The sequence below is a fragment of the Mus pahari genome, chromosome X (assembly GCF_900095145.1).
Source record: "Mus pahari chromosome X, PAHARI_EIJ_v1.1, whole genome shotgun sequence".
Classification (NCBI taxonomy): Eukaryota; Metazoa; Chordata; class Mammalia; order Rodentia; family Muridae; genus Mus; species Mus pahari.
In genome coordinates, this window is record NC_034613.1 from 12,327,754 (window position 1) to 12,353,026 (window position 25,273).

The 25,273-nt window shown below is 41.2% G+C and overlaps 1 protein-coding gene across 2 annotated transcripts in view; it reads left to right on the forward strand.

Annotated features, from left to right (window-relative positions):
• The first annotated feature begins 1,471 nt into the window (after positions 1-1,471).
• Chst7 (carbohydrate sulfotransferase 7) overlaps positions 1,472-25,273 on the forward strand; it is a 32,831-nt gene continuing 9,029 nt past the window's right edge. The window contains exons 1-2 of one of the 2 annotated variants that reach the window (XM_029534328.1): positions 1,484-3,115; positions 6,985-7,064. In XM_029534328.1, the coding sequence (XP_029390188.1) occupies positions 1,623-3,077 (1,455 nt within the window). In that variant the 5' untranslated portion in view covers positions 1,484-1,622 and the 3' untranslated portion in view covers positions 3,078-3,115; positions 6,985-7,064. Of the gene's footprint in view, positions 3,116-6,984; positions 7,065-25,273 lie in introns of those variants that run through there. The other variant, XM_021188557.1, reaches the window with a different exon arrangement.

A 25,273-nucleotide genomic window follows, 5' to 3' on the forward strand; every position in this document is an offset into this window, starting at 1 on the left:
GAGGGAGAGGGAGAGAGAGAGAGAGAGAGAGAGAGAGAGAGAGAGAGAGAGAGAATTGTCCATAGTCTTTTAGACAAAAACGAAGATTTGAGAACAATGTAAAGGGAGTGGGCGAGGTGGTTCAGAAATAAAGAATATGTATACAAGTGGCTAGAAAGTAAGAGAATTGTGGACAAGAAACAATGATTGACAAATACAAAATAAATAGTTTTCATATATAAGGAGTACAAGAGAAGACTCTGTGCAGGGCCCAAGTTTGGTTTGCAACACCTATAGCTCTGCTTACACCCATCTGCAACTCTTGTTTCTGGTGATCCAGTGCCCTCTCCTGGATTCTGCAGGGACTGCATGTACATATACCCTCCCATGCATGATCAAAAATAAAATCAGTTTTCAAAATTAAGTTATAAATATCTGAAAAATGAATTTAAAAACTCCTATTTATATTATCATCAATAAGAGTAAAATATTTGGGAACATATTTAATAAAAAGGTTGTAATCCTTGTATACTACAAACCCACAGAGTGTGGGATGCACATGATCAAAATACATTGTATGTATCCATGACATTCTCAAGGAATAAATTAAGAGCTGAAAAAAAAGAAACAATGATTGACAAATAGGGAAGCGTTGGTGAAGAGAAGATCAAAGATCTTTACAGATGCTTACATTTTTCCAATCTGAACTCAGTGGAGATTTGCTTTACAACTTTTGTTAAGTTTTCCACACCTTCCTCAGGGTGGCTGATAGTTTGTTCTCCTTTCCCTGTTCTCCACTCACTTGAAACAGAGGAAAGCAGAACATTTTTGGTGCTCTTTCGACTTTTAGTAATTTTAAGCTTAATCTGCCTCTTGGATTTCCGATTACCTTTTCATCTGTCAGGACCAGGTCCAAGTCTCTATGTGTTCTGCTAAATTATGGATAGAATGTAGCAACTCCCACTCTGGCGCTGATCTGGGCACTGGGTGTAGATGCTGGCAATCACTCATTTGCTTGCGACCGGGATGGCAAGCCAGAGGACCAAAACAGGAAAGAAAGAAAGAAAGAAAGAAAGAAAGAAAGAAAGAAAGAAAGAAAGAAAGAAAGAAAGAAAGAAAGAAAGAAAGAAAGAAAGAAAGTGTCATTCTCCATGTGGGGAATCATGTCCAGTCACTGGATGCCTTCTGTACACATCGTGACCCTCCCTTGCCTGAAGTTGGTTGGTTAGCGAACTTAAATTAGTTTTGAAGGAGTTAGGGAAAGGTGGAGTACACGAAGTGCACCCCAGAGGGTGTCCCTGCCCTGTGGCAGCCCTGTCCAGCTCTAGCCTGGCATTGAGCTAACCCAGGAGCGGAGTGTAAGTGGGCGGGAAGAAGCTTCGGGTACCATGGGCAGGGCCTGAAGCTGCTGAACCGGCCAATGAGCGCTCTCAAGAGGCTGAGCCAAGGAGGTTGAGTGTGCCGCCACCACTGCCTCCCAAGTTTCCTGTGGTGGATACACCGCCCGCTGCTCCACTCCGCTCCACCCAGCATTGAGGGAGCCCCGAAGAGGCTGTAGCCGAAGACTCCGGGCTGGGTTTTCTGGACAGAACCAGCAGCCGCCTACTCTGCTCTGGGTGGGGAGAGTGGGGATTCAGTGAACTATGAAGGGCCGGCGGCGGCGGCGCCGAGAGTACTGCAAGTTCACGCTGCTCTTGGCGATGTACACGCTTCTGCTACTTCTCGTCCCCTCTGTACTGGACAGCCACAGCGAGCAGGACAAGGGCAGGCATTGCCCCGGCCTGCAGCGCAGCTTGGGTGTGTGGAGCCTGGAGGCGGCGGCGGCCGGGGAACGTGAGCAGGGCTCTGAGGTGCGGTCCCAGGCCGAAGGACACCCGGATCGATCCCCATGGTCCTCCGGCAACCTCAGCGCCCTCGGTGAGGCGGTGACCCAGGAAAAGCAACACATCTATGTGCATGCCACCTGGCGCACCGGCTCGTCCTTCTTGGGCGAACTCTTCAACCAGCACCCGGACGTTTTCTACTTGTACGAGCCCATGTGGCATCTGTGGCAGGCACTGTATCCCGGCGACGCAGAGAGCCTGCAGGGCGCGCTGAGAGACATGCTGCGCTCCCTCTTCCGCTGTGATTTCTCTGTGCTGCGCCTGTACGCGCAGCCCGGGGACCCTGGGGAGCGAGCACCGGACTCGGCCAACCTCACCACGGCCATGCTTTTCCGCTGGCGGACCAACAAGGTCATCTGCTCGCCGCCTCTGTGCCCCGCCGCGCCTCGGGCACGCGCGGACGTGGGCCTCGTCGAGGACAAAGCCTGCGAAAGTACCTGCCCGCCTGTGTCGCTCCGCGCCCTGGAGGCCGAGTGCCGCAAGTACCCGGTGGTGGTCATCAAAGACGTGCGGCTGCTGGACCTGGGAGTGTTGGTCCCTCTGCTGCGTGACCCGGGCCTCAACCTCAAGGTGGTGCAGCTCTTCCGAGACCCTCGGGCCGTGCACAACTCACGCCTCAAGTCGAGGCATGGACTGCTGCGCGAAAGCATCCAGGTGCTGCGCACGCGCCAGAGGGGTGACCACTTCCACCGGGTGCTGCTGGCACATGGTGTGGATGCCCGTCCGGGAGGCCAGGCCCGGGTTCTGCCCTCAGCGCCGCGCGCTGATTTCTTCTTAACCAGCGCGCTTGAGGTGATCTGTGAGGCATGGCTTCGCGACCTGCTATTCACCCGTGGCGCGCCCGCCTGGTTGAGGCGTCGCTACCTGCGGCTGCGTTATGAGGACCTGGTGTGGCAGCCCCAAGTCCAGCTGCGCCGCCTGCTGCGCTTCTCTGGGCTGCGGACACTCGCCGCGCTTGATGCCTTCGCATTCAATATGACGCGCGGCTCAGCCTATGGCGCCGATCGTCCTTTCCATTTGTCTGCTCGGGACGCCCGAGAGGCTGTGTACGCCTGGCGCGAGCGTCTGAGCCAAGAGCAGGTGCGCCAAGTGGAAACCGCCTGCGCTCCTGCCATGCGTCTGCTTGCCTACCCTCGCAGTGGGGACGAACGCGACGTGAAGACTGTCAGGGAAGGGGAGACACCACTGGAGACCAAGGCCAATTGGGCTGTGTAATACCCTGATCCCTGAACCCTGCCCTGGGGCGTATCCAGGTAAGGTGGTACAGTATAAGGAGTGGTTTTTGGGAGGGGGATCCCGAAACAACCAGCGGGGTTGGGGGAGAGGAGTTGGAGGGTGGTTAGAGGGGCCAGTGCTGGCCTGAATCGCAAGCTGTCAGTCAGATCACATCCAAGATGGTGTCTTGTTTGGTAGATTTGAGGTGCTTCAGTGAGTTCGCTCCTTACCTTCTCAGAGGAGGTCTTGGAAGTGAGAGAAGTTGTGGAAAGGTAGCTGAAGCAGCCTCCAGGTCTCTGCTCTCCCAGTCCCCTTTATAAGGCATCTTAAGTCCAAGGGCAGTAGAAAAAGTCTAAAACACCCCAATGCAACTTGAGACTGGTAACTAACGCGGAGTGGAGTATAGGGTTTAGGAGTCCTTCCGGGCATATGCCTGTTTATCCGTGGGACAGCTTTTTGCCATGGTGTCTGCTGTCAAAAGAAAAGCAAAAACAAGGTGGGGTGGGAAAAGTTGAATTTTTGCTCCCATTTGTCCTTAATTTTTCTGTCTGATATTTCTTTGTCTCTCTTCTTCTACAGCTCTCCTCCTGGGTCCTAAGCACACAGGTCCAGTAAGGCAGCTCTTGCAACAGTTTCTGCACATTTGTGTGTTTCCAACCCTATTACAAACAAGTGGAACTAACATTCCTTTCCCCTGGCTTCGTGTGCCCTTTTCCCTCTTCTCTTCCCCTCTCTCAGAAGCTGACTGCTGTTTGCAGGATATCTGACCACAGGTCAACAAAGCTGCTTGGTCAGCTTCCTCTGGTGCTCTAAGAAGGCTGGGCTGGGTTTCCCCCAACTTCATTATGGCTTTTTTTTTTTTTTTTTTTTTGGATAGATGGGGCTTTAGACTGGCAGTTAACAATTTGACAAGTAAACCCCTCCTTTTTTGCCATTCTCTATAAAGTGGTTGCTAAAATGGCCTCAAAAAGTCTCTCTCTATATGTGTCCAGTATTGAGTTAACAGATGGCGTGTAACACTGGGCCACGGGAAGACTGTTCTGTCTGATGCTCACCATAGGAATCTACTCAGTGGCATGGGAACGCATTTCCCCAAACACTGTGAATTGGAAGAGTGCCTGCTGCCTTCTGTACAGTGCAGACCAGAGGAAGAAAAGCAATGCAGGAAGGCCGGAAGTGACTTAAGTTTCCATTCATTATTTTATAGTGTAATTCAGTATTCCCCTGGGATGGACTGGAGGGACAAAGGTTGAAGATGTTAATGAAGACGGATTTTTTTTTTCTTTTTTTTGGCTAGTAGACCTAGGGTTTTAGAGTGGTTTGGGAAAGCTGGCTAATTGAATTTGCTTCTCCCAGTAATCAAATCAGGTTTTGTAATTGCTAGGAAGTCTGTCTTCTTTCCTGATTTTCATAGAGAAGGAAGATAAGACACAGGGTGACTCCTCATCTTAACAAAAACATCCTATTATCTGCTAAGCCACATTTACGTAGGAAACATAATGGTTCCTAACTCACCATCACAGACTTCAAGAAACTCATCTCCTGGTCAAAAGCTGTCGCATTTTATGGTTTTAAGACATGAGAATCTCCTAGAAATTGTGTTCCACAGCCCTTCTCCCAATTTGTTACAACACACTAAATGATGCCTGAGGCAGGGTGATAGAGAGGAGTTTAGAGGACTTTGTGCCCTAGGAAGTGCAAATGGGTGTGGGTGACAGTGACTATGGGCAAAGATGGTGCTGCTGCTGTTTGAAAGGCTTATGCAGCTTCTCTGTAGGGCTGCAGGCACATCTAAGTAGAAGTTTTAGGCTCTAGTAAACTTTAGTGACTAAGCTCTTCCTTCTGCATTGGACACTTATGATCAATATATGGATATATTAAAATGTTTGTATTCTTGTCTCCTAGGAAGATAATCTTATTATTAAACTCTTTCTCAGAACCCACCACTTATTAGCTGACTTCCTTCTCACTGACTAAAACTAGCTCACATGGCTTGCCCTATGCCAATAATTGCATAAGGGAATGGATGCATTTTGAGTGTCTCATAATAGCAGTTCTCAGTGCTGGGTGAAAGTTACAGTTGACTTCCCCTAATCTTTAGTGGGTATATTTCTAAGACTCTCAGATAATACATACCTTGTATGGACCATGATATTCTCTATTCATAAATATCTATGAGAAAATGTAATTTATAAATTAAGCATATTGAAAGATTAACAACAATAATACAATACAATAATATAATATAAAATAATAATGCATTGTAATAAAAAATAACATCAGTGTATTGTTACTGGGCTGCCACAAGGCAGGTAATGTATACAGTGTAGATCAATGTGAATATGCTGGATAAAGGATGGTTTCCATTTCAGGCAGAACACAGTAGAACTGCATGTCAGTTCATCCTGCTACCCAGAGCAACATTGCAAAGCTTATAAATGATTTCTGCAATTTTCTATTAATATGTCTGGACTATGGCTGGCAGTAGGTAATTGGAGCCCAAGAAAAGAAAACTATATAGGAACCTTCTACCACTACTATACATCCAGCTGATGAGCTTTTAGAAAAATGCCCATACCTAAGTTCTCCCCTGACCCAGAGATATTTGGGGGAGTAGACTGGTGTTGGAGATAGAACCCATGGTCCTATATAGTCTATAAGCAGATGCCCTACCATTGAACTTCACCCCAAGCCTAGGAGATCTGATTCATTCACTTGACCATGTGGTCTCCAGACCCAAGCATAGGGGTTTTCAAAACTCTCAAGGTAATTCTACTCTACAGCCCAAACTGCAAACCACTTGGCTTGGACCAAAGTTTCATTCCCTGGGTCAGGCCACTTGCATGGGAGCAAGGTCAGAATGGGGAGTCAAGGGCTCTTGATAAGCAGCAAAATCTGCTGTTTTATGTGAAAGAACTTAAATCTATGAAGTTCTTTGCAGATAAAAGGTGGATAGAGGAAATTACACACATGACTGTTTATCACCTGCATATGCCTTCCGATGTTTTGTTGTCTGTAGCTCCACATCTAAGAGTCTGTCACTGCACAAACACTACCTACTCCTGTTCTGAACAGACTGATATGCTGTCCTGTCCTTCTCAGCATGTCTCCCTTTGCCTTCTACCACTGGGAGGATGCATGATATCTTAGGGTTTCTATTGCTGTGATGAAACACCATGACTAAAAGTAAGTAGGGAAGGAAAAGGCTTGTTTGGAGCACACTTCCACATCACTATTCATCACTGAAGGAAACCACAAGGAACTCAATCAGGACAGGGATCTGGAGGTAGGAGCTGATGTAGACTCCATAGAGAGGTGCTGCTTATTGATTTGTTCTGCATGGCTTGCTCACCTTGCTTCCTTATAGAACCCAGGACCACAAGCCCGGGGGTGGCACCACCCACATCAACCTCTATTTAAGAAAATGCCTTAGCGGGCTGGTGAGATGGCTCAGTAGTTAAGAGCTCTGATTGCTCTTCCAAAGGTCCTGAGTTCAAAACCCAGCAACCACATGGTGGCTCACAACCATCCGTAATAAGATCTGATGTCCTCTTCTGGTGGTGCATCTGAAGACAGCTACAGTGTACTTACATATATAATAAATAAATCTTAAAAAAAAAAGAAAATGCCTTAGCAGCCAGATCTAATGGGGGAATTTTCTCAATTGAAGTTAACTTCCGTTCAGATAACTCTAGCTTGTGTCAAGTTGTCATACATACATAGCCAGCATACAAGATTTTGTCCAAACTGCCATGTTTGTGTGTGTGTGTGTGTGTGTGTGTGTGTGTGTGTGTGTGTGTGTGTGCTTGTCACCCAGTTTTAAGCATGGTGACCATGTATTCTACATCTGAATTGTTCCCACAATGCCCTAAGATATTTAAGTCATTTTAGTCTTTGTTCTTCATAGGATCTATTGCTGCTGTTGGAAGAAATTAGAGACAGAGTCCTAACAATAAGGAAACTTTCCCAGGAATCATTATAAACCAAAGAAATGACAAGCCACCACCATTTTGGAACTTATTTGATCTAAATCAGTGGACTGAATCCCAGAGTTTTGTGTGATGTATATTTATCACTGAACTATCCACCTTTGGCTTAAATGCAGACTGCTGAATAACACCCATTTTAGAAACACTGCTTCTATATAGAACTTTTGTTTGCTCTGACTCTCAGTAGCAAATTAAGCTGACTACTGTATTTGAATAAGAGGCCAGAAAATTAATATGATGGGTTGAGGTGGTGATGGCGGTGTGTGTATTTGTGTGCATTTGCAAACACATAGATAGTGATTGTGTATGCACACAAATAGGTAGAAATGAGCATCAGGGTTTCAGTAATACATGGACAATTTTCTAAAATGTACCCACGTCCAAAATCATTATTACCCCATGTGGGTAAGATCTGTGCTTAGTTTTGATACAGACATTCTGAGTTCTTTCCAGGCTGTCTTCTTAGCAAGACCCCCCCCCCCAGTTAATGGTGGGTTTGGTGTTTGTTTAGGAAATGGTGGTACTCCTCAAGTCTGGTGAGTGAGACATGGGAGGAAACTGGTTCTGCAAAGTGATGTGTAAGCCAAAAGTACTACAGCCATTCCTTGATTTCTGTGAAGTCAGTAGTTACACTGGGGCATAGGAACCCAGACATTGGGGTCTGAGTCTCTTGGTTAACATTTGATTAATTTAAAGAGGTTATTTGCTAAGGATATGGCTCCGTCATCAAGCAATGAAAAACAAAAAGAAAAACTCTAGAACAACTTTAATGTCCTGCCTACACTATGGCATCAGGAACTAGGTAAATATGTCATGATACATTCTGACAATGAAATATAACATAACCACAGAAAAGGAGATAACATGAAAAGATTACCAAAGCACTAAATGTGAATAAATACAGTTTAGTCTTACTTAAGAGTAAGAAGCCAATATATTTGTTGGCATTTGCATGAAACAAGTCTAGACACATATAGCACAAAAACTACAGTGGTGCTTTAGAGTGGTGCTCCATTCTAGGAATGGAGTTTGGTGGGTGTTCATGCCCTTTTGTGCTGCCAAATTCTTTTTCTTACCTCATGTTTCCACGATTTCTATACATTTGACAGACACTTCTTTAAAAACTAAGGACACATTATTTTAAACCTATGGATGTGTGAGCTTGTTTTATCACCCAAAATATTGAGCCAAGAAGAGGAAGGAGATACATGTGTGCAGCAAGGAACACAATGCACAGAATAGGCATTTACTGAGTATCACTTCACTTTGGAATCCTTTGGAAATCCTCATTCCACTGATTATGCTGGGGATGGAACTCAAGGCCTTGCCCAAGCTAGGCAAGCATTTTACCACTGTACCACACACTCCCAGCGCTTTGAATTTTTTAAGGCAGGGTTTAGAGCATTCTCTAAAAGTTTGTTTTTAGTTGGGGCAGAGGTTTTCTTTTTCTCATAAATACAAATGCAATATAAATAACTAGAAGTGGTCCCTTTAAGAGAAAAAACTCATTTACAAGCAGCTGGTTTAGAATTCTTTAAATATGCCTCTTCTTAGCCTGCTCCCAGCATGAGAAGCCCAGAAAGAATGAAACTAAAGACACTCACTGGCCTTGTTATGTTGCATCTAACATTCTGGTCCAACAGGGTGGCTCCCAAGCAAAGCTGAGTTTCTTTCTGTCAGGTCTTCTGGCTCCCCATCCTTAATCTTCCAAATGTAACTGAAGGAACTGAGCCTGCTGAAAGCAGAGTCTCAGGGTGAGTGCAGTATAGCATAAGAACAGTAGAGACTAAGAAACTGTTCTGGCCCAAATTCAAGAACACTGGGAAGTGGTGAATTGTTTGGAAGCTGAACAGGAAGCTGTTTCAATTGGAGAAAAGTTGCAGAGCTCAGTGATGGCTCCAGGAGAATTAGAGTCCCTCAGTTCTGCTCCCTTCCCCTTCCATGGCCAGGCATTAAGCCAACCGCCTGCCTGATATTTCTGCAGCTGGTCTTGTTCATATTAAAGGCCATTCTGCTAGAAGCGAAGAATAAATTAGAGTATTAGCCAGTGGTGAATGTTAAGAGCAGAGGGTAAGAGGCTATGAAAGAGAACCATCACATTTGATTTAAGTACTGACTGTAGTCTGAGTCAATAGATCTCCTCCCATGAACTGAACAGGACAGTAAAGACTGCCTTGTAGAATCACACCCTAAAGTAGGCGTGGAGATAGACATATGTTTGCTTATAGATTTGAAGCCTTTTCTGTAAAGATGGCCTTACAGCTAGAATGCTAAGGTGCTGGAAAGACAATCTAAGGAAGGCAGTTTGCCAACTGAGGTTCCTCTTCCCAGATAATTATAGCTTGTGTCAAGTAAACAGAAAAACCAAACAAGACATTAGGACGTAATGGTGTTTTCCAAAAGTGGCAGGTCTTGGATATAGAAAAACTAATGGGAGTGTGTTTGGCTAAGAAATCCAAACATGTTTATTCAGTTTTGACAACTAGTGCTCTTTGTTCACTTAATCAGCACTATAGACAACCATAGGCATGCAGGAAAATATATTGCAGGCCAAAAATTGTACATAAACTTAAATATCCATTACAATTGGTTCCACAATTGCTATGTAATGTATCAGGAATGGCATGGATAGGTGTAACTTTTTAATGGAATTTTTTTCTACTGTTAAGTCTGGCTATTTATAAAGGAAAACATTAAGCCAATAAAAAAGCCTACAAACTTAGCATTTGGATAAAATCTAATCCCATTCGATGCCAAAAGTCTGTCAACGCTAAAACTCACCTCAAAGGGAACAAGGGGTAGTTTCTGTTGGAGCAAACCATATGTGATCCTGGCACCAAACATAGATTCATGCTTATCTCAAGTATCCTATCCCAGTGATAGCAGTTTTATGAAGTTGTCAGTGTCAGAACAACAACAGAACATATACATCAAATCAATTTCAAGACACCTTGGTGGGAATATTGAGAGAGTAAATTACAGCAAAGAAGGAAAAAAAATGCTATAGGCCTCAAATGCTCTCTGATAATGTTAACAGTTGAGTTGGTGGAAGTTAACGGTCTGTTTGTACACTCTAAAACACTGTTACCTAATAGCCTCAGTATGAATGTTAGTTCAACACCAAACAGGGAGTTACCCAGTGAATGGCTACTTAAGGGGAGTAAAGGTAACTCTAGGGAATTTGCCTCCTGCTGCGTAGCATTCTGACTCTCCATTACTGAAGTTCTGATCAATTAACTCAGCCTTAAAGAGCCTTTAGCACACAGGTGCTGCTTTTTTTCCCTTAGAACTTTAGTTCGCACCCATGTGGGAACCAAATGGCTACCTGAGTAGATCTAAAGTCTGGTCAATACCCAGACCCATGCCCTCTTAAGCCTTTTCATCCTCAAGTGGTAGCTAGCCAACATCTGCAGGGGGCCATCTGAATAGATATTATAAAACACTGGCCCATTCCTTTACTTCAGTTGAAAGCAGCTTTACTCAAAACAGCAACCACATATGCCAATGGAAATGATATCTCAGAACTGTTCAACAAAAGGAAAAACGTCAAACAGGCAAACTCAGCTGTTTCCCACTTTTATTGTTTTGTTTTGGTTTTTTTTTTTTTTCAGTTTTATTTTTAAAACTGAGGCATAGTGGCTGGGGATTTGGCTGAGTGGCAGAGCATTTGCTTAGCACATGTGAGGTTCTGGGTTAAGTCCCAGCTAATAAAAATACATAAAATCATAAGGATTGAGGACTGAGGAGATGGCTACACATTTAAAAGTTCTAGCTATTGAAGAGGACCCCGATTCAGTTTCAAACACCCTCACCAGCTTAATCCACTGTAACTCCAGTTCCAGGGAATTTGATGGCCTTCTTGGGCACTTATGTGCTGCTAATAAAATCATGCAGGCATGTACACAGACATTTTCTTTATAAATCTTTAAAACCATAATTGTACGCAACAGTCAGTTTTATTAATGCCATTTTGGTATATATTAATTTGTTCTCGAGCAAGGTCAGAAATGTGAGGAATTTTTGTTTGGGGAATTATAATAAGATTTCATGGGCTGGTGAGATGGCTTAAGTGAGTTAAGAACACTGGCTACTCTTCCAGGGGTCCTGAGTTCAATTCCCAGCAACCACATGGTGGCTTACAACCATCTGTAATGGGATCTGATGCCCTCGTCAGGCAGGCAGATGTATATGCAGCAGTGCACTCATACATTAAATAAATTAAATTGTTTGTTTTTTTTTAAAAAAAAGATTTCATTCCACTTTAGTGGAGGACATATAGTAGCCATTTAATCTTGGCCTTGGCCTTGGCCAAACCCAGGACTAAAGTGATCAAGTGGACTGAAATTTCACTCTGAATTCCTGCCATGATGGCTAGATGGTGAGGAGAGCAAAACCAAGGTCTTCTCAGTCATTCTCTCTGGGGCCGCCTGGGTCCCTAGCTTTCCCCTAACCTCCACATAAACTTCCCAGGCAAGAGTTTTCTGGTTTGGTTTGGTTTGGTTTGGTTTTGACTCAAACCATTTTTTTTTTTTTTTTTGCCTGAAAGTTGCTTCAAATTAAATAAGGTTGAAACTTGGGTGAACTAGTACAAATATTAACCAGCAATCCTTTGTCACGTCCACTTAATCTCTCGGATTGAAAGTCTGGAAATTGTTTGAGATTTAAGTTGCTTGAAGTCTGTTTCTGGGGACTGTGAGTGTGTGTGTGTGTGTGTGTGTGTGTGTGTGCGCACGCGCGCGCGGGGGGGGGGGGGGGGTCAGCATGTACCAGCGTGCACTAGCCTGCATCTATCAGCAAACTAACCATTTCTAATTATACTTTGTTTCAGAGAGGCAATAAAGAGACACCGGTGCTCTCACATTGTTGGCATTCGGAAAATTATCTTACCATTGTATCTAAGAAAATCCTTTACAACAAAACAACTTAATGGTTCTATTGTCAGCATTATCAGTCATTTCCTTTTTCCTTGGCCCAGTATTTCACTGATTTGAAGCACAAGCAGGAAGGTTAAGAACAGTTAACCTGGGCTGAAGATAAGCCTCAGATGTTAGAGTCATTCACTATGTGGTTCCCAGTTGGGGATCTAAAAGACTCCCCAGAGCTCATGGCCATAGAAAAGGAGACTACCACACTTGCCAGCCCATTTTCTCTGGAGGTGGTCTGGGAGGAAGGTTGTGACAATAAGCTGGGAAGTAGTAACATAGCCATGAGGATGGAACATGCTAAATACCCGGAAATCTCAGCTCTCAGCCCAAGTGTTAAGGGCCAGCTAGCACTTTGAGCATCTGTTAAATAGTTTTGGGTGGTCAGTCTCCAGGATTCTTCATCTGGTAGGAGTAGGTGGGGAGGAACAGGATAAAGAAGTGTCAGTCTCCAGCACATAATCCCCAGTCTCCAGGAAAGATCAGAAAATTTGAAAGGAAGAAAGGCAGGTCAAAAGTTCTAAGTGAGGTGTCTGTGGGTGAGCTCAGCTCCACTTGGGAGGACTGTGGCTCCCTGCCTGAACGAAAAAGGACAGAAAGCAACAGAGAATGATGAAGCAGCAACTTCAGTTGGTTGGGCCTTCTGTTCTCAAACTTTAAAACCAGCAGGAAGTTTATTCTTGCCCCTCCCCCTCCTAGCTTCAAAGGTTGGAAATGGTATGATTAAAACACTGAGTCTGTCTTCCTGAGTTATTCTACTACAGCCAGGGGAGCCTCAGCAGGGCCAAAATCCTCAATTGAGGCAACACAAACTACAGCATACCCAGAAGGAAATGTCTCTTTGATGGCACTCAGGCTGTTAGTAGGCCAGTTCATTGGAATATGATCGAATCTTTAAAGAAGCAAATCCATTAAATCTCTAGAGAAGTAAAAGCCAATTTGTGATTTCATTGAATGTTAAGAAATAACCTCACAATTCCATTTATTAAGACCAATCCTTAAGATCGAAACAAAGAAGTGTAGAAACCATTTTAACTTTTGTTTAAAACTTTAGTTGTTCTGTCTTTTATTAATAATTTGTTTTCTGTTATACAAGCTAGATTTCTAATAGTTTCAACTAGTTCACAACCAGATGGATCTATACTTGAGTCAGGCAGGGTGACACATGTTTTCATTCTCCCCAGATTCTAGATCATTGTTTTCCACCTGCTGCCTGGAAAACAGGACAAAGTAAGCTACTGGGGTAGGTGTCGCTTGTTGATAAGTGGATTGTTTCATTTAATATGCACTAAATTTCATATTTCATTATTCCATATGAACATAGCCCCATAATATTCTTCAACTGGACTCTAGAGGCTGGAGAGATGATGTGGTGGTTAAAAGCCCTGGCTGCTCTTTCATAGGACCCAGGTTTGATTCCCAGAACCCATATGGCAGCCCACAGCCTTCTATAACTATAGTTCCAGAGGATCTGACACTTTATTCTGGCGTACACAATATGTGTAATACATTTTAATACAGGTTACACATGTGATATACAGTATATACGCAGTCAAAATACCCATATACACAAATAAAATTAAAAGAAAAGAATTGGAGTCTGGCACTAACTAAATTCTTAATATCTATATTTAGGGTGTTTGGCTTAACAGTTTTGGGGGAAAACATCACACCAAAAAATTTCTGGACATCATTATGTTTTAAACACAACCACTAGTAAGAAATTAGCTGATAGTTGATTAGCATCTACTTGGGAACTGTCAAATCCATGCAAGTATATAAGTCAGCAGTAGAAGCTATCTAAGCATGTTTATTGTAGTTCAGTGAAATTGAGAACCTGAGGCACACACAGGAGGATGGGAGCCCATTCCTAGCATGCAGAAAGAAAGAACCTTTGAGAAATTGCCACCTGTATAATGCTCTGAAGGCTGCAACAGTTTTTCCAGCATGCCTTCTCTCCCGCCTCTTGCCTTGTTCCACTAGTGATTTAATCAAAAGTTTGAACTTGAGAATCTGGCTAAGCAGCTCAGGGGCAGACTACATGCTTAGCATGCATAAGGCCCTGGGATTAACCTATAGCAATGCCACAGAGAAAAATTGAAGTTGAATGAAAATATTAAAGGTTAATTTATATACTAACTAAAAATATTCTTTTAAAAACCAGTAAGTTGCTTGTGGTGGTACATGACTATAATACCAGCATTAGGAAGGAAGGAGAATCAGGAATTCCAGGTTATCCTTGGCTACATAGATAGTTTGAGGCCAGCTCGGTATATATGAGAACCTGTCTCAAAAATAACTAAGCAAAAAGTAATAAAATATTTGGACATAAAAATCTTTACTAAAAGAATACAAAGAATGTATGGTCCAGGGATTGGCTGAGCATATTCTCTATAAATGGTTGTTAGGAAATGAGATCTGACTTGGCAACATTTAGCACGTGTTTAGTCACTGACAAAACTCCCCTGTATTCCTGCCAGATTTATTTCTGGGTCTTTAAAGCAACCCAAGTGACATGCTAGACATACTACACAAAGAAACAGTGATAAGAATTTTTTCTTGGCTTTCCAGTTTGAATAATTATAGATTCACAGGAAAATGCAAGAACAACATACTCAGGTCCAGTGTAACCTTCAGCTAATTTTCCCCAAGGGGATATCTTATAAATAGATGAATATCAATACCAGGAAATTGATGTTGGTATAATCTACAGACTTATTATTCTACTTTCAAGTTTTTACATACACTTATTTTATGTGTATGCATAAATAGAGATGTGTATGATTGTATCACATACAAATTTCTGCAAACACTACTGTAACCAATAATAGAATTACTGTATCAACACAAAGAAATTATGGTGCCAACTGGTTGTAGTTATATACCCTGCCCCATCCTACCATTTTCCCATTGATAACACTAATTTGTTCTCCATCTCTATAATGTTTTTATTTTCAAGAATGATATAAATAGAATATTATTTATATAGACTTTTGATATTGGCTTTTTCACTAAATACAGTTCTTTGCAAATAAACACTCAGATTATCTTGTATGGTGATAGTTTGTTCCTTATTGCTGAATAGTATTCTATGTTATCAGTTTAGTACTTCATCATTTACCAATTGAAGAACATTTAAATTATTTTGATCATTTAGAAATAAAGCTGCTATGTATATTAATGTACAAGTTTTAAATTTTTATTGGAGTATTTTCATTGCACATAGTAATGCGTTTTATCGATATTATCATACAAGTATAGTATTCACCTGAATTATTGCACTTAATATGATTATCTTCAGTTGTATATATTTTCTGATAAATGGCATAATTTCATTCTTCTTTATGGCTGGATGCACAACACATTTTCCCTATCCATTGATTCATTATGTTGGCTATTGTGAATAGTGCTGAAGTAAAATAGATGTGCAAGCATCTCTGTGGTGTGGTCATTTAGAGTCCTTCAGTTATGTATCCAGGAGTAGTATAGCTGGGCCAAAGGAAGAGAGACAGGCTCATGTGTAACCCAGGCTGGCCTCAAACTTCCAGTCAAGTATGACCTTAAACTCCTGATTCTCCTGCATCTGTTCCCTGAATGCTGGGATTGTGGGTGTATGCCAGTACCCTCAGTTTTGTGCTGTGCTGGGACTGGAACCCAGGGTTTCCTGCATGGTAGGCAAACACACTACCAGCTGAGCTTAACACATCTCCAGTCCCTTCTTTTAGTTTTTATGAGATTCTCCATACTGTTAGGTCTCAAACAAATGGCTGAAGTGCCCATTAACGTTTCAAAGCTGAAACTAGCAGACAAGTTCTCCCAGAATCCCTCAGTATCTACCTGTTACAGGGCTCTCCTGGCTGGCATATTGTGCCCCCTAACCTGAACTCTTCAGCCTAGGTATTGGGCTGGGATTCCCTCTTCCCAGCTCCTCTGTCATCTACATAACTCAGCCACTTTGTCTATGCCAGTCTCTTGGCCCAGGCCACTCCTCTTGGTCAGCAGCTCCTCTCCCCTCCCCCCATTCTCCATTTCCTCACATGGCCCAGCTCAGTCTGGTCATGTTCACTCTGGACTCTCCTAGATGTCTCTGTCTCTGCATATGCTCTTCATTTTATCTACAACAAACGTTCCGCTGTACTGTACCTAGGAGCAGTCATACCCTTCCCCCGCCCCCACCTCTCTCATTCACTGACTTTCATAGTGGTTGCACAAGTTTATATTGCCACCAGCAACCAGCATTCTTCAACCTCTTCATCCTTGCCGCTGTTTATTACTTATTTCCTTAATGACTGAGTGGTGATGAAATTTCAATAGTTTGCAGCTCTAGTTTGCAAACCTCTAGTTTGCAGCTCTCTGATGGCTAAGAAGACTGGGAACCTTAGTATATACTTATTTATCAGTTGTACATTTTCTTTTGGGGACTGTCTCTTCACATCAATGGCCTATTTATTCATGAGTTTGCCTGGTTTCTTTTTCATAGTTTTCTGAGTGTTTAATGTTTTATAGATATTATTCTATAACCAGCTATATAGCTGGAGAAGGTTTTCTCACAATCTGTGAATGTGTCAGAGGGTAGCTATGAGCACAGTCCAACACATCATAAACTTATTTAAACTATTCTGAGATTTTATTTTGTAGTTCTTATTGTAACTCAATTATGCAGTTCCTGAACATGATGTTTGTAGATGAGAATATAGATATTGCAATGCAGAAAGGTTGGACATGCCCACTACACTCTCTTTTGATTGAATTCTTTCTTTGTTGTGCAGAAGCTTTTTAATTTCATGCAACCACATTTGTCAGTTTTTGGCTATATTTCCTAAGCTATTGGAATCCTTCTTCAGAAATTCCTTGCATATAACTATATGTTACCATGTTTATTCTCTTTTTTCTTCCATAAGTTCCAGAATTCCAGGTCTGTAAATCAGGCCTTCAATGCATTTAGAAAAATGTTTTTGTGCAAGGCAAGAGATATGGATCAAATTTTACCCTTCTAGGTGCCCAGTTTCCCACCACCATTTGGTTAGAAGGCTTTCTTTGCCACAAACAAATGAGTTTTTTTACTCCCTTTATCAAAACTCAGATGACTATAGCAGCATGGGCTTATTTCTGGATTCTATATTGTATTCTATTATTCTACATGCTTTTGTTTGGGGGCTTGTTTTGTGTGTGTGTGAAATTAATTCTGGTCATACTTCCAGAATTGTTATGTTTGCTTAAGACTGCTTTGATTATTGAAGTATGTGCAAGGTTTTATGGTATATGCTCAGTTCTTTAAAATGAATGACCAGGAAAGCAATTGTTGAATTATGGGCAAGTGTACTTATAATTTTCTGAAAATACACCAAACTGTTTTCTAGGACAGCTGTACACATTTACATTCCCTCCAGCAATATATGGGGTCAAGTTACTTCATTTCCTCAAGGGTACTCTGTATTGTGACCGTGCTGCAGCTGTACATAGAGACATCTCATTATAGTTTCCATTTGCATTTTCCTGATGGCTGGTGATGTGTAACATGTTTTCAAGTGCTCATTTGCTATCTATGCCACTCCTTTTTGGTGAAATTCTGGTCCAGATGTTTTGCCCATTTCTAATTAGACTTTTAAATGATGTCAAGGGTTATTTATATTAGATACAAGTCTTTCATCAGATATTTGGTTTTAAGTCTTTTCTCCCACTGTCTATTTTGTCTTTTTATTCTAAGATGTTTTGAAAAGTAATTGGTATTTATTTATTGCAATGCTGAAGACTATACTCAGGTTCTTACACACAAACTAAGAAAGCTATCTACTGTGAATAGCGTGTCCAACTCCAGAATGCTTTTTGAGTCCCTCAAATGTATGACTCCTTCCTCCTACCTTCAGACCTCTTCCAACATATCTGCAACCTGGCTTGGTCTTATTATTTTTTTCCTTATTTTCAAACTCTTTGTTTGTTTGTTAAGACAGTGTTTCACATTGTAACTCTGTTTTCTTGAGCCTAGGTATCCTGCACTGTCCTTATCAAGGCAGCAACCCTCCTGCCTTGGCTTCTTGATTGCTGGGATTATAGGTGTAAGCCACCATGCCAGGCTTACAAAGCCTTTTAAAAGTCACGTGATTTCTTCTGATACTGCAAGATAGGCTTTCTGAGAACACAGTAATGAGATTTTTTTGTATTATTCATTCTGCTGATAAAAGTTTAAAGTGTCTCTCTATATGCCAAGAACTTCTAGTTATTGGGTTTGCAATGGTGAACAAGGGCTTACAAGAAAAACATGAAAACTGTGAGATTCAAATGGGTCTGGGAAGACCTCTCTAAGGAGCTGAAATTTAAGTTGAAGTTTAAAAAGGCCATGGCAGCTGTATGTAGACCAGAAACTGTTAGACCTAGTGATGACCTCCACCACCAGAAGATTTTCAACATAGAATAATTGATCAGTTTAGGAGGATAAAGTCCATGCCCAAAGGTTGTGTCACCTGTTGATTTTAAACTAAAATTGTCTGGTGTTTTCCATTCTCCACAACTCAGGTGGGCAGGATGGGAAAAACATAGCCGGGGCAGAATTCAGCCATGCTTTGGAACTGGAAGATTGGGCAAAGGACTGAGCTCCAGGGGAGAGGTAACAACAGTGGAGCGAGGGCTGGTGAGAGAGAGCATGCCTGTAGCTGGCTGCAGGGTGATGGGGCTGGCTTACAGCTTCAGTGGTTCAATACATTATCATCGAGGTGGGAACATGATAACATCCAGGCAGGCATGGTTCAGGAGGAACTTGAGAGTTCTACATCTTCATCTGAAGGCTGCTAGCAGAATACTGACTTCCAGGCAGCTAGAATGAGAGTCACACCCACAGTGACACACCTACTCCAACAGGGCCACACCTTCTAATAGTGCCACTTGCTGGGTCGACCATATACAAACCATCATACATATGGATATCTAATTGCTCTGAAATGAAAACTTAAGGGTTCTTTGGGAAGTTAGTTGTGTTGGATGGAGTTTTGCTGGGGCAAACGTGAAGGAGTGTTTTCCTGAAGTTGACACAGGTGAAAGGCTAAGGCAAACTCATGAAGGAACATTTTGCTAAGCAAACACATGAAAGGATACGTGATGAAAGAGTCTTTGCTAACAGAAATGTATTGGTCGGCCTTACACTGTGTAGTTGAGCTCCATTTGTCAGGACTCCATAGAGAGAAACACACCAAAAAAACTTCTGGTTGTGTGACACTGCTTTTTTTTTGCCATTTCCTAGGACTCACTCAGGCTGATTGTCAGAATGATGTCAGCTGAGGCAGACACATGTGCTGAGGCAAGACACGTGGTGAGACAAGGCACGTAGAAGACATATGATGTTTGGAGAGAGTATAAATAGGACTCAATAGACAGTGATGGAGGCTGAGCTTGGCTTGCTGATAGAGCTAGCTGGGCAATGCTTGTTGGTCTTGAGTCTTCCCTGATCTTCGCTTCTGTGACAAAGACAGAGCCAAGAACTTCTCCTGACATTCCTCCTGGTCCTTCCTACTGATTCATGCCAAGGTGGAAGCCTGGTTGTCTCTGGTAGGAAGTGCCACCACTGCTGATTAGTGTTTGCTATCCTGACTCTGCTGAACTGAACTGCTGGTGTATCTGTGAAGTGAACTGCTGATTTCAAGACAACACAGAAGGGAGTTCCTCAAAAGAACCTTTCTAAACAGGTCTACTCCTCCCCTCCTCCTCACTGCCCCCTGCCCCCTGCACAGTATTCTTTTTTTTCCACTACCTCTGGTGGGTGGTGGGCTAAAAGGGAGGTTAAAGTGTTTAAGAACCATCATTAAAAGCTGGGCGTGGTGGCGCACACCTTTAATCCCAGCACTCGGGAGGCAGAGGCAGGCGGATTTCTGAGTTTGAGGCCAGCCTGGTCTACAGAGTGAGTTCCACGACAGCCAGGGCTACACAGAGAAACCCTGTCTCGAAAAACCAAAAAAAAAAAAAAAAAGAACCATCATTAAAAATTAGTTTTGAAAAAAGTAAAGTTACAGTATAGTTGCAAAAGCTTTATTCATTCACATAACATTTTCAGCAGTCACATTTATTTTACTTAAGTGTTATCTGCTTTTGTTTTGCTTTTTTTTAGCCTTGAAACTTTTTTTGGCTGGCTATGTGAAATACATTCTTGGATGTCTGCCCCTTAATTTGTTCTTGGCCATTGTCAGACTTTGGGGAATTGATTTTTGGTTTTGGTTTCATTGTTATTGTTGTTGTTGTTGTTGTTGTTGTTTTAAGTGCCTGTGCAAGTGTGTGTTTGAAGGCCAGAGAAAAACGTAAGGTGCCATATTTTAAATTGCCATTTATCTCCTCTGAAAGGTACTTTCTCATTGGCCTGGAGCTCACCAATTAGGCTAGACTGGCTGCTGATAAAGCTCTATCTCTGCTTCCGCAGCACTGAGATTATAAACCTTCTCTCACCATACCCAACATTACTACATGAGTTTTAGGGATCAAACTCAGGTCCTTATGTTTACAAGGCAAGCACTTTAGTGACTCAACTACCTCCCCAATCCTTAGTTTCTGTCCTTTTCCATGTATTTTAAAATAAACTTCTAAGTATCTTTGATGAAATTTGATAGGAATTTATGATCTTAGATGTCTGTTTGGATGAATAAATACCTTTTCATTTGTTTTGATATAGAATATCTCTGTACACCACAGGATGGCCTTGCGTTCCCAAGACCTATCTGTACTACCATAGTGCTGGGATTATAGGCAAGCACCACCACAACCCACTGAAACTGTCTTTGAATCCACTGACAGAGTGCACCTCTCTATTGTTTTATTGGGCTTCTTTTGATGGTATTTATAGCTTTCAAGACAATTTGAGTTATAGTTATTTAAGGTACTAAATGTAGTATGAATTTTAAATTTTTCTAATTTAGAGAAACCAGATTTCTTTTTGTAAAAAAATTTATTGATCTTATGGCTGGGGAGATAGTTCACTGGATAAAGGGTTTGCTACTAATATACTTTGATTCTCAGCACAAAGTAAAAGTTGGACACATGGCACATGTCTGTCAACCCAGCACAGCAGAGACAGGAAGATCCTAGAGGCTCATTGCCCAGCCAGCCTAGTTGAAAAGGTGAGCTTTAGGTTCACTAAGATGTCCTTTGTTAAAACATAAGGTGGAGGATGGAAAGATGACTCAAAAGTTAAGAGCACTGGCTGTCCTTCCAAAGTATCAGGGTCCAGTATCAGAGTTCTCAGAATCCACATGTATAACTCCAGTCCAAGGGGATCTGACACCATCTTCTGGCCTCTGCAGACACTAGGCACTCATATGGTACACTGACATACATACACGCATATAAAACATAGATAAATAAATAAATGTGGAGAGTAATAGAAACAGACATCTGGTGTCAACTTATGACCTCCACATGTGTGTTTACAACTGAGAACTTATGTTATACATACACACATAGGCACACTGATCTTTTATTTTGAAGACTTGCTACATTCTGTTATTTTACTGTTAAAAATTTATAGTATTTCTACATATAGCATCATGTCACCTGCAAATAGGAACATATTTTCCTTTCAAGTATGGTTTTCCTCTTTCTATCCTTATTGTAGTGGTTAGGACTATGTACTGTCCTGAAGAAGAATCTGGCTTGTCCAGTGGTACTGGGTTATCATCCAAGAGTGACAAGTGAAAATATCATTTTCTTATTCTTGATCATTTTTAGAGATTTACTTATGTATGTATGTAAATGAGTGCTCTGTTTTCGTTCACCTCTGCATGACAGAAGAGGGTATCAGCTCTCATTACAGATGGTTGTGAGCCACATTTGGTTGCTGGGACTTGAACTCAGGACCTCTGGAAGAACAGCCAGTGCTCTTAACCACTGAGCAACCTCTCCAGACCCTTATTCTTGATCTTAAGAGAAAAATGTTTGGTTTTTAACAACAACAAAAAAAAGAGTCTGCATGTAGATTTATGCAAATGTTCTTCAAGTTGAGGAAGTTTTCTTTATACCTAAGCTTTTTTTTTAAAATCATGAAAGTGTTCTAAATGTTGTCAATCTTTTTCTGTATCATATATTTTTATTCTTTAGTTTATTAACATTACATGAACTGATGATTGTATTTTAAACCAATTTGGTCACAATATGCAAATCCACTTATATTTTGTTGAACTTGATTTGGTGATCTTTTGATAGAAAAAAATAAATCTAAGCTGGAGGCCAGCCTGGACTACAGAGTGAGTTACAGGAAAGCCAGGGGCTCCAAAGGGAGACCCTGTTTTAAAAAAGAAACAAAAACAAATATCTAAACTGGATGTGTTTGTGCACAACTGTTTTCTGAGCATGTGGTAATCTGAGCCTATAGAAGGCCAAGTCAGGTGTATTGCCACATTTTCCATGGCAGTCTGGGCTACATAGCAAGTTCCAGGACAACCTGAACTACAGAATATGTTGCCTTGTCAGCCTATATTTGAGGGCTTTTGCCTTGTATTATTGTTATCTTGTTTGCCATGTTTGGTTGTTGTCCCTTGGAGGCACACTTTTTTTCTGCAGGAAATGTGGGGGTGGGGCAGTGCTTTGGGGGCAGGGGGTGGGCGCTGTAGATCTGGAAGAAAGGGGTGGTGTAGAGGATCTGGGGGAGTTGAGGGAGAGATGGTGGTCAAGATGTATTGTATAAGAAAAGAATTTCTTTTCAATTAAAAAAGAAACCATTTCAAATAATAAAAAATGTACATAAATTACATCTAAGTTCACAAGTAAGTTCATTACAGATGGGCAGTTTTTACCATGTCTGGATAGCTTTAGTATCTGGGTAAAACTGGCCTAAAAGTTTATGGAAAACATGGAATCATATTAATGTCAGTTCACTTTAAATACTTGGTAGAATTATCCATTCAGACTACACAGACCAGAAGATTTCCTTTGAACAAGTCTTAAATATTAACTGCAGTTTTAAGTATTCTGGAATTTTTCAAATTATCCATCTCATACTGGCAGAGTTACAGTAGTTCTGTGCTTTTTGTAATTAGTGTATTTTATCCAGGGCATCAAGTATAGAGGGTTTTTGTTTGTTTGTTTTGTTTCAAATTAATAAGAATTGTTTTATATTTTTATCAGTAAATATATTTTAAACATCTCAAAATAGAAAAACCCTTTGAAGTTAAACACTAAGAAAATGCTAATTTCAAGCACAGTGAGAAAAATTATTAATAGTATTTCCATGATGTTTATAGAACATGATTATAATATTTTCAACTGTTAATATTCAACAAACAGAATAAATATTTTAAGATATATTTCATTGTTATGTCTCCCTTTTTATTTCTGATTTTATTAATTTTGATACTGTCTCTGTGCCCTCTGGTTAGTCTGGCTAAGGGTTTATCTATCTTGTTGATTTTTCTCAAAAAAAAAAAAAAAAAAAAAAAAAAAAAAACAGCTCCTGGTTTTGTTGATTCTTTGTGTAATTCTTTCTGTTTCTATTTGGTTTACTTCCGCCCTGAGTTTAATTATTTTCTGCTGTCTACTCCTCTTGGGTATATTTGCTTCTTTTTGTTCTAGAGCTTACAGATGTGCCATCAAGCTGCTACTGTAAGCTCTCTCCTGTTTCTTAATGGAGGCACTGAGAGCTGTGAGTTTTCTTCTTACCAATGCTTTCACTGTGTCCCATAAGTTTTGATATGATGCATCTTATTTTTTATTAAATTCTAAAAAGCCTTTAATTTCTTTCTTTATTTCTTCCTTGATGAAGTTATCATTGAGAGTTGTTCATCTTCCACGTGTATGTGGGATTTCTGTTGTGTTTGTTAGTATTTAAGACCAGCCTTAGTGTGTGGTGATCTGATAGGGTGCATCAGATTATTTCAATCATCTTGCATGTGTTGAGGTCTGATTTGTGATCAATTATATGATCAATTTTGGAGAAGGTACCATAAGGTGCTGAGGAGGTATATTCTTTGCTTTAGGATGAAATGTTCTATGAATATCTTTTAGATCCATTTGGTTCGTAACTTCTGTTAGTTTTACTGTGTCTTTGTTTAATATTCTCATGATTTGTGCATTGCTGAGAATGGCATATAGAAGTCTCCCACTATTACTGTGTGAGGCGCAATGTGTGCTTTGAGCTTTAGTAAAGTTTCTTTTATGAATGTGGGTGCCCTCCCATTAGGAGCATACATGTTCAGACTTGAGAGCACTTCTTGGTAGAATTTTTTCTTTGACGAATAAGAAGTGTCCTTCCTTATTATTATTTTTTAAACTTTTGGTTGAAAGTAGATTTTATTTGATATAAGAATGGCTACTCAAGCTTGTTTCTTGTGACCATTTGCTTGGAAAATTGTTTTCCAGCCCTTTAGTCTGAGGTAGTGCTTGTCTTTGTCACTGAGGTGAGTTTCCTATATGCAGCAAAATGCTAGGTCGTTTATGTATGTAGTCTGTTAGTCTATGTCTTTTTATTGAGAAATTGAATCCATTGATATTAAAAGATGGTAAGGAATAGTGATTGTTGCTTCCTGTTATTTTTGTTGTTAGACAAAATACGTTTGTGGAAATACGTTTGTGTGGCTATCTTGTTTTGGGTTTGTTGAAAGAAGGTTACTTTCTTGCTTTTTCTAGGGTCTAGTTTCCCTCTATGTATTTTTGTTTTCCATCTATTATCCTTTGTAGGGCTGTATTTGTGGAAATATAGTGTATAAATTTGTTTTTGTAGTGGAATGTCTTGATATCTCTATCTATGGTAATTGAGAGTTTTGCTGGGTATAGTGGTCTGGGCTGGCATTTGTGTCTTTTAGGGTCTGTATGACATCTACCCAGGATATTCTAGTATTCATAATCTCTGGTGAGAAGTCTGGTATACTTCTGATAGGTCTGCCTTAATATGTTACTTGACCTGTTTTCCCTTACTGCTTTTAATATTCTTTCTTTGTTTTGTGCATTTGGTATTTTGACTATTATTGTGATAGGAGGAATTTCTTTTCTGGTTCAATCTATTTGGGGTTCTGTAGGCTTCTTGCATGTTCATGGGCATCTCTTTCTTTAGTTTAGGGAAGTTTTCTTCTATAATTTTGTTGAAGATATTTACCTACCCTTTAAGTTGGGAAACTTCACTCTCTCTGCCCCTGCTCCCCTACCCACCCATTCCCAGTACTTGGCCCAGGCGTTCCCTTGTGCTGGGTCATATAAAGTTTGCAAGACCAAGAGGCCTCTCTTCCCAGTGATGGCCAATTAGGCCATCTTCTGCTACATATGCAGCTAGAGACACAAACTCAGGGGGTACTGGTTAGTTCATATTGTTGTTCCACCTACA